Source organism: Molothrus ater, chromosome 5, assembly GCF_012460135.2.
Source record: "Molothrus ater isolate BHLD 08-10-18 breed brown headed cowbird chromosome 5, BPBGC_Mater_1.1, whole genome shotgun sequence".
Classification (NCBI taxonomy): Eukaryota; Metazoa; Chordata; class Aves; order Passeriformes; family Icteridae; genus Molothrus; species Molothrus ater.
Genome location: NC_050482.2, coordinates 178,313 through 192,114, shown reverse-complemented (window position 1 = coordinate 192,114; position 13,802 = coordinate 178,313). Strand labels below are relative to the sequence as shown.

Sequence of the window (13,802 nt, the reverse complement as noted above, 5' to 3'; positions counted from 1 at the left end):
GGCACAGCCAGCCCCAGCTCCCCCATTGCCACCCTGCTGTGGGGCACGGTGCCCCTGGGTGCCCTGTCCCACAGCTCCCAGGTGCTCAGCGGGTCCCTGGCCACCTGTGCCATGGGTGCCCTGTCCCACAGCTCCCAGGTGCTCAGTGGGTCCCTGGACACCCGTGCCAGGGGTGCCCTGTCCCACGGGTCCCTGGGTGCCCGTGCCGTGGGTGCCCCATCCCACAGCTCCCAGGTGCTCAGTGGGTCCCTGGGTGCCTGTGCCATGGGTTCCCTGCCCCTCAGGTCCCAGGTGCTCAGGGGTCCCCGTTGCGCTCAGACTGCGGCCATGGTTTATTGTCCCACCCGCGCTACATCCTAGGCTGGCCAGGGCCCCCGGCCCCCAGAGCAGAGCCAGCCCCATGGGGGGCAGCTGGGGGAGAGCTGGGGGGCAGCCGGGGGTCCCGGGGGCTGGGGCGGTGCCGGAGCCCCTCAGCTGGGGCCGACCTGGCTGGAGGACACGGAGGAGACCTCGGTGCGCTGGGCCGAGCTGGACACCTCGGAGTCGTCTGACATGGGCCGCCCGCACACCGTCTCCATGATGCAGGCGCGGAACTGCGGGGACACGGGCGACACGGGGTCACAGGAGAGGGGACAGCTCAGCCTGGGGGTCCCACCAATCCTGTGTCCCAGCCCTGGCACTGTCCTCACACCCTCAGATGCCACACTGGCCCCATCTCCTGTCCCTGGGGTCACGGTACCCCCAGCCGTGCAAGTGCTCCTGGATGTGCCATCCCCAGGTGTCCCTGGTCCCCGAGTGTCCTTGGGTACCCCTGCATGTCCCTGCTGCCCCAATGTCCTGGGGTGTCCCCATCTTCTCTGTGTCCCCCTTGCCAATGTCATCCCCTTATCTGAGTGTCCTGAGGTGTCCCCTCACACAGGTGTCCCTGGGTGTCCCCCTCCCCGTGTCTCTGTGCCGGGGTCGCTGGTGTCACCTGTTTGTTCATGAAGCAGTAGATGATGGGGTTGTAGACGCAGGAGCTCTTGGAGAAGAAGGCAGGGATGGTGACGAGGCGCAGGTCGATGCCGTGCTCGCGGTTGTTCACCATGTACATGGCCAGCGCCGCGTAGGGCACGTAGCACATGCAGAAGGAGCCCACCATGACCACGACCATGCGTGACACCTCCCGCTCCGCCTTCTGTGTCGTGGCCGACTCCTGCTGCTGCGCCGCCACCTGCCCAGCGACAGGGACACCTTGGGCCTGCCCAGGCTGCCGGGCCCCTGCCCATCCCCTGTGCAGCCCCCGACCCCTGCCTGTGTGCCTGTCTGCCCCCCTGCCCATCCTCCTGCCTGTGCTCCTGCCCAACCTTCTGTCCAAGTAACCTCCCCTCCCTTCCTGCATCCCTCCAGTCACCTCTCCCTCCCTCCTGCTCCCCATCCTGCCCTCCCTGCTCACAGTCAATTCTCCATCTCTCCATCCCTGTTCCCTCCCTCCCTCCTGCCCCCCAACCCCTCTCCACCCTCCATCCCTTGCTCTCAGCCACAGCTGTGCCTGATCCCAGTGCCCCCCGTGCCCCCGGGACTCACGGCCCGCAGGGCGCTGAGCAGCTGGGAGTAGGAGAAGATGATGAGGGAGAGGGGGACGATGAAGCAGAAGATGAAGAGGAACCAGGTGTAGTACTCGCTCTTGTACTTGGTGCCCACCGTGTACCAGTCGGGGCCGCAGGAGCACTGCAGCCCCTCGGGGATGTACCTGCAGACCTGTGCTCAGCCCCCGCTCTGCACCGTGGGGCACCCCCCGGTGCCCCCACAGCGCCCCGTGGCACTTCAGGTGCCTCAGGCACTCACCTGGCACCCCCACGGCTCCCCCACGAGCCCCCCTTGCCTCCCTGTTCCACCCCAGGCCCCGTGTCCCACCTGCTCCAGCCGAAGAAGGGTGGGATGGCGACGCCGACGCCGATGATCCAGGTGGCCGCCACCACCAGCAGCGCGTGGCGCGAGTTGAAGCGGAAGTTGCCGAAGGGTTTGCAGATGACGATGTAGCGCTCAAAGGCCAGGAAGGCCAAGGACCACCCTGTCACCAGCCCTGGGGAAACAGGGCCACCACTGGCCTCACACAACCGCCCGTGGCCACCAGGGCTAGGGGTCACCACAATTCCCAAAGCCCCACAGGCCCCTGGGTCACCGCACGGCCTGCGACCCCAGCAGAACGTAGTGGTCACCCCTCCCTTCAGGCCTCAGTGGTCACCCCAGCTCCTCCAGCCACAGGAGATCACAGGGCTCAACCCTACCCATGGCCCTTACCCATTTTGCCACCTTCAGCCCCACCAGACCACAATGATCACCCCAACCTCCCCAATCCCAGAAGAACATGATGGGCACCCCCACCTCCAGCTCCACCAGACCCAGTGGTCACCCTGACTCCTATGGTCCCACCAGACTACAGTGGTCAACTCCTAAAGGTCCAGAAGGTCACCCCAATGCCTGCACCCCAGCAGCCCGTGGTGGTCACCCCAACTCCTAAAGCCTTAGCAGAATGTGGTGGTCAACAATTCCTTGAGCCCCACCAGACCATGGTGGTCACCCCAACTCCCTCAGCCCCTGTTGGAGATCACTGTGGCCACCTCTGGCCGCAGTAGCCCCCAGTGGTCACTCCATCATCTCTGGCCGCAGCAGCCTGAGCACCCCCATGCTCCCCTCGTACCTCCGGTGGCCCCTGCAAAGCCCTCAAAGGCACACATGTGCTTCCCGAAGACAAAGTATCCCTGGGAGCTGGCCACGAAGACGGTGAAGATGCAGAAGACGCAGCACATGAGGCCGCTGACGGAGATGTTCACCAGGATGTAGTTGAGCGGCTGCCGCAGCTTCTTGTACTTGATGGTGACGATGAGGACGATGGCGTTCAGGGGGGTGCCCGCCACAAACACCAGCCCCATGAAGATGGTCTGCAGGTAGAAGGCCCACATGGGCGCGATGTGGTACTGGGGCCCATCCCAGGGCCCCACCGACGACTGGTTCTTGAACAGGTAGAACTCTTCCTCGTCCATGGCGGCGGTGCCGGGGGGGGCGCCCACCCCCCTGATATACCCTGCGCCCCCAAAGCTGCTTAGGGGGGATCAGGGCTCAGCCCGGCCAAACTTGGGGATTAGGGTGGGCTAAACCGGGCTCAGCCCCTAATCGGCCCCCTGAGCCGGCTCGAGCCGATTGCCGGTGCTCTGGAGGATTTGGGGGGGGCAGGAGGGCTCCCCCCAACATCTGGGTATGGGGAGGGTCCCCAGGGGTCTCCAAGCTTGGTCCTGTTCCTCCTGAGGTGTTCAGGTGTCCCCAGGTGTTCCCAAGCCCAAGTCTCGATCCCATCACAATGGCCAGAGGTCCCCAACCTTAGTCCTGATCCCATCAGGGTCCTCAGTGTGCCCCAGGGGTCCCCAAGCTCTGTCCTGGTCACCCCCAGCATGGCCAGGTGTCCCCAGGTGTCCCCAGGTGTCTCCAGCCTTGATCCCAGTCCCCCAGAATGGCCCAGCCCTGGATGCCTTGGGAAGAGCTCAGGGTTTCCCTCATGAGCCCCCCCCACCTGCTGCCCCCCACCCCACACCCCCGGGTGCCCCCCAGGTGTTGCCCCCCTCAAGCGATTGTCCCCAGTTCTGGGCTTGGGGGATCCCTGTGCTGGGGAGACCCCAGGTGAGGGGGGGAGTCTGGGGCTATCAAAGGGTGGGGGAGAAGCTTGGGGGGCACTGCTTAAGGTGGGGTATCTGAGAGGGGCTGTTCATTTGGGGGTGCAGTGCCAGGGGTCACTGATGGGGGGTCAGTTTGGGGTCCCAAACACTCCCAGCATTTCCTGCCCTCCCTCCCCCCTCTTTCCCTCCCCCAGCCTGTGGCACCCCCGGGGAACAGGAAGGATAAGCAGAAGCTGCTTAGGGGGGGATTACAGGGCCCCCCCCGGGCTGGGGGCGCCTATAAAGGCCGGAGCAGGGACCTCACTGTGGCACTGGGGACCCTCAGGGAAGGGGGAGCTCAGTCAGAGGGAGGGGGACACGTCCAGGCTGTGCCCCTGGGGGGGTGCGTGTGTGGGGTGCCCACCCTGGGGGTGCCCTGGGGCACCCTGGGGGTCTGTCCAGCTCTGGGGCAGAGATGGGGCCAGGGGGGCCCAGGGACGGGCCAGGGGAGGAGCAGGGGGATGGGGTGGGCTGAACCCCCAGCCCGTGTTTTACTGGGCTGTACTGGATCATATAGGCCTGTACTACACTGGTTTGTACTGGCCTGTACTGGTTTGTCCTGGGCTCTATGGCTTTGTACTGGGCTGTACTGGACCACACTGGGCTGTACTGCACTGTACTGTGCCACGGGATTGTACTGTGTCCTATTGGGTTGTACTGAGTCTGGTCATACTGTACCAGGCTGTACTGGGCTCAACAGTGCCATACTGGGCTCAACAGTGCCATACTGGGCTGTACTGGGCTGTACTGGGTCAGGCCAGCTCTGTTGGTGCTGTACTGGGCATCCCCACGGAGGGGCACCCCCAAATGGGTGCCACAGGGTGGTGACCCAGGGGACAGACACCCCACAGAGGGACCCCTGTCCCTCCCCCTGTCCCTCCCCAGGTGCTCCCCTGTGGAGCTGCGGTCACTGAGGCTGGGGGGCTGTGGAGGGGGGGACACAGCGCAGGGGCCTGGGGGCTCATGGCAGAGGGGGGGCACGATGGCAGCAGCCAGGCTTGGCAGGGGCTGCCCAGGGAGCTTCGGGGTGCCCATGCCTGGAGGTGTCCCAGGAATTCCTGGAGGTGGCACTCAGGGCTCTGGGCTGGGGACAGGGTGGGCATCTGGGCACAGCTGGGACTGGATGGGCTGGGAGGGCTTGTCCAGCCCCAGGGATCCTGGGGTTCTGTGGTTCTGTGGTTCTGGGATGGCGGCCCCGGAGTGGGGAAGGGACTCGGGGGGTGCAGCCGAGCAGTAGGAGGTGCCTGGGCGTGGAGCTCCGGGGGCTGCAGCGCCGGCATCGCCAGCCCTGCCGGGACCCCTGGCACCCACCAGGGCCCACCGGGACCAGCAGCACCCACCAGTACCGGGAGCACCCACTGGTACTGGGAGCACCCACTGGTACTGGGAGCACCCACTGGTACCGGCAGCACCCACCGGGACCAGCAGCACCCACCAGTACCGGGAGCACCCACCAGTACCGGGAGCACCCACTGGTACTGGGAGCACCCACTGGTACTGGGAGAACCCACTGGTACCAGCAGCACCCACCGGTACCGGCAGCACCCACTGGTACTGGGAGCACCCACCGGTACCGGCAGCACCACCTCCACATGGGTCCCGTGGCCCCCCTGGCCCCCTGGCTCTGTCTCCAGCCCCGTGGCCCTCATAGGACCCCCAGTGCCTCCCAGTCGCTGCCCCTGTGCCCTCCTGGATGTGGCCCCACACGTGTCCCTGCTGTCCCCATGGCCACGTTCCCTGTTTCCCACTGCCCACGTACCCCTCGTTCTCCTGTCCCTTATGGCCCTCAGCCCTGGCCCCATGTCCCCAGTGTCCCCTGTTCCCCTCTCTGTGCCCCAGAGTGGTCCCCTCCCCGTGTCACTGCACCCTGAGTGCTCCCAGCCCCAGTGCCAGGGCCAGGTACAGCCCGGGGGACACTGGACTCAGGGTGTCACCACAGGCAGCAGTGGCTCTGCCCTATATCCCCTCCCCAGGACACACTGGCGGGGTCAGGTCCTTTGTCCCCTCATCGTGGCCTTCACCATCATCTTCCTCTGCCCCGGCAGTGGCAGAGCTGAGATCCTGGGGGGCTCTGGGACCCCCCTGGATCCCCCAGCCTGCCCCAGCAGCATCCTGAACCCCCATCCTGGACTGCACTGACCCCCCCACCGTGCCCTGACTGCTCAGACCCCCCTGGACCCCCCCAAACATCCTGACCCCACCTCCAGCCCACCCTGACTCCCCCCCACAATCCACTCCCTCCCCTTCCCACCCCTGCCGTGGGTTTGGGGGTCCTGCTGGGGACCCTGTCGCGTTTCGCCCCCCCCCCGCCCCGTTGTGTGCCCCCTGCCCGGGTATTTTGGGTGATGAGGTGTTGGGGGTGCCCCCCCCGCGTGCCCCCCCGGGTATTTTGGGTGCCGGTGCGTGGCTCTGACTCGGCAGGTTATTTTTAGGTGTTGGCGCAGGCGCCACCGCGTCACCCCCCCCACGTCACCCCCCCACGTCACCCCTTGTCACCCGTTGTCACCTCGGGGTGCACCCGCCCCGCCCCCCCTCCCCCCCTTCCCTTGGAAGCTTCCAGGGCAGGCACCGGAACAGGGGGAACACGATACTCCCCAAATCGCCCCCCCAAAGGACCAGATGTGGGTCACACAGGTGTCCCCCCAAAGGACCAGATGTGGGTCACACAGGTGTCCCCCCAAAGGACCAGATGTGGGTCACACAGGTGTCCCCCCAAAGGACCAGATGTGGGTCACACAGGTGTCCCCCCAAAGGACCAGATGTGGGTCACACAAGTGTTCCCCCAAAGGACCAGATGTGGGTCACACAAGTGTTCCCCCAAAGGACCAGATGTGGGTCACACAAGTGTTCCCCCAAAGGACCAGATGTGGGTCACACAAGTGTCCCCCCCCTCCCGAGGGTGTCGAGGAGGCCTCGAGTGTCTGGAAAGGGAGGGAGACACAAGAAAGATTGGGGGGGCAGCGGGGTTCAGGGCACACCCCAAATATGAGCGAGCCCCCTCCCCAGGCATGGGCCACTGCCATGGGGAAACTGAGGCACGGCCAGGGGGGCCTAGGGGGGTTCCACGGCGGGGGTGGCTTTGGGGAGGGGTCCCGGGGGGCTTCCCCAGAGGGGATCCTGGGAGGGTCTGTGGGGTCTCGCTTGTGCCCCTTGGGGCTGGGGGAGAGTTTCTATGTGAGTTTTTTAGGGGTTCGCGAGGGGGAAGGGATGAGTGAGGGGGTTCTGAGGAAGTTTGGGGGGGTCTTTGGGGGGGTTTGGGGTGCGTTGTAGTGTGGGGGGCTGCGGTATTGGGGTGTCTGCGGTGTTGGGGTACCAAGCACAGGTGCATCAGGGTGTTGGGGTGCCTGGGCCATAGGGTGCTGAGGTTTTGGGGGGTCGAGATTGCAGGTATTTGGGATTATTGGAGGTGGATCCTGGAGTTTGGTGGTGCCGAGATTTTGGGGTGACAGAGTTTCGGGGGTGTCTGGGTGCCGGGATTTGGGGTACCAGTGTTTCATGTAGGGAGGCTGGGGTACCTGGGTGCCGAGATTTGGGGCGCTGAGGTTTCAGGGTGCTGAAGTTTAGGCAGGCCAGTGATTCAGCGCACAAAGGTTGGGGGTGCCAATGACTGGGGGCAGGGGGTTCCGAGGTGCCAGAGTTTAGGAGTTTGTCACACTGGACTTCCGGGAATCTGGGGAGTTTTGGGGTGTTGGGGTGCCCGTGTTTGGGAGTCTGTGGGTGCCGGCGTCTTGGGGTGTTTGTGTTTGTGAGTGTCGGTGTTTGGGTGTGCCGGTGTCTGAGGTTACAGAGGTTTTAGGGATGTCAGAGGTTTAGGGGCGCTGATGTCTGTGCGGTTTTGGAACTGCCGGGGTTTGGGGGTTTGGGGGTGCCGGGGCTCGGGGGAGCCTTGGTCCGGGAGTGCCGCAGTCGGGGGCTCCGGGGTGTGCTGGGATCTTGTGTTTCGGGAGGTGCCGGATCCCGGGGTTCTGGGGGTGCCGCAGTGCGAGGTTTGAGGGGCGCCGGAGTCCGGGGCTCCGAGGTCTGGGGAGTGCCGGAGTCCGGCGGTTTTGGGGTGCCGGTCTCTGGGGGTCCGGGTGCGAGGCCGGGGCTGTAAATAGCGAGGGCCTGGCCCCCCACCCCCGGCCGGGCGGGCGGTCTTTCCGTCCCTCCGGCTCGGTCCCTCCCCGGGACGGGGCGGGCCGGGCCGGGGCAGCGCTTAAAGCCGCCGCCGCCCCCCGGCCCCGCCACTTGCCGCCGTCGCCCCTGGCCCAGGAGCGCTCCTGGGACGCACCGCGAACACACCGGACCCCGCCGCTCCGGGAACTACTCGGGAACCGAGCCGGGACCCTACCGGACCCCCCAGCCCTCCGGGAACCCACCGGGAACCAGCTCCACCACCGGGAACTTGCGCCGGGACAGAGCCAGGACACCAGCCCCGACCCCGGCAATAGGGACCCCTACCCAGGGCACCGGTACCGAGCAGCGAACCCCTCTCGGGACAGCGGGACTGAGACGGGACCCCGTCCTCAGGCACCCGTACTGACCCCGGGCACCGGGACCCTCCCCGGGCACCGGCACTGACCGAGGACGCCGTCCCCCATCGCCGGGAACTGGGACCCCATCCAGGACCCACCCGGACCCCTGCCCAGGAACCAGGACTGACCCGGGACGCCATCCCTCAGCCCCGGGACCCATAGCGGGCACCAGCACCCAGCCAGGGCCCCACCCGGGACACCAGCTGTGACCCAGGACACCGGCCCCGACCCGGGACACCGGCCCCCAGCGCCAGCTTCGCCACCGGGACCCAGGAGCCCCACCCCGGGCACCCACAGGACCCCCACAGGACCCCGGCCCTGATTCGGGACCCACCCCACGGTACCAGGATCCCTTCGGGACACTGGGACTGACCCGCGACCCCCACCCAGCACCAGAAGTGACCCAGGACTCCCCCCCCACCCACTCGGGACCCTCCCCAGCACCCAGGAACCCCCCTGCCCACCGAGGAGCCCCCCACCCCTGCAGGATGAACTCCACTTACGAGGCAGCGCCGGGCGAGGACCCCGAGGAGCTCCCGGCCACCGAGAAGGACCTTGCGGAGGACGCGCCCTGGAAGAAGATCCAGCAGAACACGTTCACGCGCTGGTGCAACGAGCACCTCAAGTGTGTGCAGAAGCGCATCGTGGACCTGCAGCGCGACCTGAGCGACGGGCTGCGCCTCATCGCGCTGCTCGAGGTGCTCAGCCAGAAGAAGATGGGGCGCAAGCACCACCCGCGCCCCAACTTCCGCCAGATGAAGCTGGAGAACGTCTCGGTGGCCCTCGAGTTCCTGGAGCGGGAGCACATCAAGCTCGTGTCCATTGGTGGGTGTGCAAGGGGAACAATGCCCATGGGTGTGCGACGGGAACAGTGTCCGTGGGTGGGTGTGCAAGGGGGGGACAGTGTGAGGGGGAAAGGGGAATGGGAGTGTGAGTGGGCAAGGCAGGGCAGGGGTGGTGCCCTGGGCAGAGCGTGGCTGTGGGTACAGAGTGAGGATGGGGCTGGCCGTGAGCGTGTAAGGCCAATGGACAAATGAAGATGAGGAATGAGTGTGCAAGGGTGGGAGTGAGGGGGGCATGGGAAATTGAAGGTGAGTGTAGCAGGGCAGGGGTGGACAAGTGAGGACTTGGATGGGTGTGTAAAGGGATGGATGGGTGTGAATAGGGTGACAGTGCACGGGTGGGGATTGCAGGAGTGGGAGTGGAGGATGGGTGTGCAAGGGGCGTGATGGACAAATGAGGATGGGCCCGTGGGTGAGTGTGCAAGAGCAGGGTGATGGATGAATGGGAATGGAGGGTGTGTGCAAGAGTGAGGCCGATGGACAGATGAGAATGGGATGGATGTGCAAGGGCAGGGGTGACAGGAGCGGGATGAGTGTGCAAGAGCGGCGGAGGGATGGGAACGGGGGTGAGCGTGCGAGGCTGGAGGCACCGGGCGGGTGTGCAGGGGGTGCGTGTGCGAGGGCGGTGCGGTGTGCGGGCCGGCCCGCGCGGAGCCGCGCCGAGCGAGGGGTCCGGCCCGTGCCGAGCCGAGCCGTGCCATGGGGGGGGGGGGGGGTCCGGCCCGTGCCGTGCCGAGCCGTGCCATGGGGGGGGGGGTCCGGCCCGTGCCGAGCCGTGCCATGGGGGGGATCCGGCTCGTGCCGAGCCGAGCCGTGCCATGGGGGGGGGGGGTCCGGCCCGTGCCGAGCCGTGCCATGGGGGGGGGGGGGGGTCCGGCCCGTGCCGAGCCAAGCCGTGTCATGCGGGAGGGTCCGGCCCGTGCCGAGCCGAGCCGTGCCATGGGGGGGGGGGTCCGGCCCGTGCCGAGCCGAGCCGTGCCATGGGGGGGGGGGGGTCCGGCCCGTGCCGAGCCGAGCCGAGCCGGGCTGTGCCGTGCGGGTGGGCTGAGCTCACGCTTGGCCCGGGGCCGGGGCGCTGAGCTCACGCGCGGGGGGGCCCGGCCCGCACTCGCACCCACCCCTGCAGGGCCCCAGCGCCCACCCCCACCCGACAGCTGCACGGTGACCCCCCCGGCACGGGGCAGGGCTGGGGCCCCCCCGCACACCCGGCCCCGCACGGCCCCCCCCGCACGCCCAGACCGGGGCTGCCAGACCCCCTCCCGCGGTGTCACCTCCCCTCCCACGCGCGTCTTTGCTCCCTCCCGGGACCCCCCAGATGTGACCCCGAATTTTGGGCACCCCCCCAGGTGTGACCCCGAGTTTTAGGCACCCCCAGGTGTTGCCCCCCGGAGCTCCCGGCGGGGAGGGGTTTGTCCCGCCCCCTCCCACATCCCCCCATTTCCTCCCTGAAACGCGATCGCTCGTGGGGGGAAGCGGCGGGGGAAGGGAGCGGGGGAGGGTCCGCTCCGCGGGGCGCTGGGGGAGGGACCGGGATGCCTCGGGCCCCCCTCCCCCCCCCAGCCCTCCCCTGCCTCAGTTTCCCCACGGCGGCACTCCAGGAATGCCTTGGGCGGGCAGGGTGTGGCGTTCCTGGGCGCTCACTGGGGTCCCCCGGGTGCGGCCGGGGTTGTGCCCCCCCAGGGCGGGTGCTGGGGTCCCTGCAGGGTGTGGGGGCTCGGGGTGCTCGGGGGGTCCTCCCTCGCTTCTGGGATGTCCCCAGGCAGGTGTTGGGTGCAGGGTCCCGTGGCACTGCCGGGGGTGTCGGGGTGCCCCGGGACGTGTCTGGGGTCGACCCCGTTGTGCCACGGGATGTCGGGGTGTCAGAGGTGCCCGTGGTGGTGCTGTGGGGTTTCGGGGTGTCAGGGGTGCCCGTGGCGGTGCTGTGGGGTTTTGGGGTGTCAGGGATCCCCGTGGTGGTGCTGTGGGGTTTTGGGGTGTCAGGGATCCCCGTGGTGGTGCTGTGGGGTTCCGGGGTGTCAGGGATCCCCGTGGGGGTGCTGTGGGGTTCCGGGGTGTCAGGGGCGCCCGTGGTGGTGCTGTGGGGTTCCGGGGTGTCAGGGGTGCCCGTGGTGGTGCTGTGGGGTTCCGGGGTGCCCCAGGCAGGCCCTCCCATTATCCCCATTCCCGCAGACTGCCAGCACGGCACCCTGAGGTTGATTCCGCGGCTGTCAGGGTGCGGGGGTCTCTCCAGCCGGTCCCACAGGATGTCGGGGTGCCCCGGGGGGACTCCCGAGGGATCTCGGTATTCAGCCCCCCCGTTTCTGCCGCACAGACAGCAAAGCAATCGTGGACGGGAACCTGAAGCTGATCCTGGGGCTGATCTGGACCCTCATCCTGCACTATTCCATCTCGATGCCCATGTGGGAGGAGGAGGAGGACGACGAAGGCCGCCACCAGACCCCCAAGCAGCGGCTGCTGGGCTGGATCCAGCACAAGGTGCCGCAGCTGCCCATCACCAACTTCAACCGCGACTGGCGCGACGGGAAAGCGCTGGGAGCGCTGGTGGACAACTGCGCCCCGGGTGAGCGGCGGGGCCGGGGGGACAAACGGGGGACAAATTGGGGGACAACTGCGCCCCGAGGGAGGCGGGAGTAGGGGGCGGGGGCAGGGGGACGGGGGGTACGGGGGGTACGGGGGGTACGGGGTGCAGGCTGGCTCGGGGGACACCGATGGTGGAGATGCTGGGGGCAGCAGGCGCAGAAGGGGGGGTCAGGATGGGGGGTCAGGATGGGGGGGTCAGGATGGGGGGTCAGGATGGCGGGTCAGGACGGGGGTCAGGACAGGGTGCACCCCTGACCCTTCTGCCCCCCAGGTCTGTGCCCAGACTGGGAGAAATGGGACCCCAACAAGCCGGTGCAGAACGCTCGGGAGGCCATGCAGCAGGCAGACGACTGGCTGGGAGTCCCCCAGGTACGGGCATTGGGGGGCGTGGGGGGCACTGGGGGGTCCCAGGTACATGGGGGGGCACTGGCACTCGCCCAGGTACGGGGCAGGGCAGGAACGGGCAGGGGGGGCACTGGAAGAGGATGCTGGGGGTGCCAGGGCGTGTCTGGGGTGTCCTTGGGGACCCACAGGGGTCCCGGGGCATTTGGGTACCCCATAGCACCCGTGGGTGTGGTGGGGGTGTGGGTGTGGGGGGTTCCCCAGCAGGGCAGGGAGGGTCTCAGGAGGGTGTTGGGGTCTCAGGAGGGTCAGGCAGGTGTCAGGGGCCCCTCCTGCCAGGGGGGTGTGTGGTGGGGGGGTTCCCCAGCAGGGTCCCCCTGGGTGGGGGTGCCAGGAGGGTCTGACAGGTGCTGGGCTTCCCGCCAGGTGATCGCCCCTGAGGAGATCGTGGACCCCAACGTGGACGAGCACTCGGTGATGACGTACCTGTCCCAGTTCCCCAAGGCCAAGCTGCGGCCGGGGGCCCCCGTGCGCCCCCGGCTCCCCGAGCCTGGCCGTGCGCGCGCCTACGGGCCCGGTACGGGGCTGGGGGGCAGCTGGGGGGAATTGGGGGGCTGCTGGGGTCCCAGGACAGGGGGGAGGTTTGTGCCTTGGGGCACCAGGGGGCTGGGGACCTGGCACAGGTGGGACATGGGACACAAAAGGGGCACGGAGCCCAGGCAGGGGGAGCTCAGGGGCACAGGGGGCACAGGGGGAGGGTACCGGGTGGGGGCCGTGGGGGCTTTGCAGCGCAGCACAAGAGAGTACCTGGGGGCTATGGCTGTCAGGGCATGAGAGTAAACCATGGACCCCCCCCAGCCCAGGGACTCCTCTCCAGTCCTGGGCTGTCACTGTGCCCAGGGACACCTGAGGGAAAGCCCAGGGTCTCCACTCCCCACCCAGGGCTCCCCAAGAGTCCCCCTATGAGCAGGGACCCCTCAAAGTCCTGCCAGGCTCACCTGCCCATACTCAGGAGAACACCATTGACCCCCTGCTGCCACCAAGGACAACCTGGAGGCCCAAAGTCCTGGGGGGTTTTGGGGCATTTTGGGGGCTGGCCCCCCCCCTGACTCCCCCCCTGTGCAGGCATTGAGCCCCAGGGGAATGTGGTGCTGCGCCCTGCCCAGTTCACCGTGGAGACCCTCGAGGCGGGCGTGGGCGAGGTCCTGGTCTACGTTGAGGACCCCGAAGGACACACTGAGGAGGTACAGGGGGTCCTGGCCCCCCCTCTGGGGGCTCCCCCAGTCTCCCTCTCTGGGAGACCCCCCCAGTGCCCCAGCTCTGTGTCACCCCCCCCTTCCCCCATTTTGGGGTCTCTTCCACCGCAGGCCAAGGTCGTCCCTAACAATGACAAGAAGCGAACGTACAGCGTCACCTATGTCCCCAAGGTTGGGGGGCTGCACAAGGTGAGCCCCTTGGTGACCCCCCCAAGGCAACCCTTCCGTGCTACCCTCCCTGCAGCACCCCCTGCTGTACCCCCATAACACACCCCCTGGGATGTCCCCGTGACACCCCCGCCCCGTGACACCCCCGTGTCCCAGAGTGGTGGCTGCCCCTCCCACGCCTCCCCCCCACGGGGAATGGGGGACCCCTGGCACAGTGGAGTTTGGGGATCCCTAGGGGGTCCCTAAGGATCTCTGGGGGGCTCCCCTTGGGATCCCTGGGGGTGGCACTGGGTGGCCCTGGGGTGCCCTGTAGGGTCCCTGGGGTGCCACACTGAAGCCTCTGGGGAGAGGTGCTGTGATGGGGGACCCTGGAGTGTCCCGTTGGCATTCCTGGGTGTCCTCTGCTTT

The 13,802-nt window shown here is 67.6% G+C and overlaps 2 protein-coding genes across 2 annotated transcripts in view; one reads left to right on the top strand and one right to left on the bottom strand.

Annotated features, from left to right (window-relative positions):
- Positions 1–470: 470 nt before the first annotated feature.
- OPN1SW (opsin 1, short wave sensitive) lies at positions 471–3,026 on the bottom strand. The gene is made up of 5 exons (XM_036400821.2): positions 2,684–3,026; positions 1,897–2,065; positions 1,567–1,732; positions 974–1,213; positions 471–593 (listed from the first exon to the last, which is right to left on the bottom strand). The coding sequence occupies exons 1-5, from the start codon at positions 3,024–3,026 to the stop codon at positions 471–473; spliced, it is 1,041 nt and encodes a 346-aa protein (XP_036256714.1).
- A 5,573-nt stretch (positions 3,027–8,599) lies between these two features.
- Positions 8,600–13,802, top strand: part of FLNC (filamin C) — a 29,824-nt gene continuing 24,621 nt past the window's right edge. The window contains 6 exon segments of the mRNA XM_036401489.2: positions 8,600–9,031; positions 11,360–11,608; positions 11,900–11,997; positions 12,397–12,547; positions 13,096–13,214; positions 13,338–13,415. Of these exon segments, the coding sequence (XP_036257382.1) occupies positions 8,695–9,031; positions 11,360–11,608; positions 11,900–11,997; positions 12,397–12,547; positions 13,096–13,214; positions 13,338–13,415 (1,032 nt within the window). The 5' untranslated portion in view covers positions 8,600–8,694.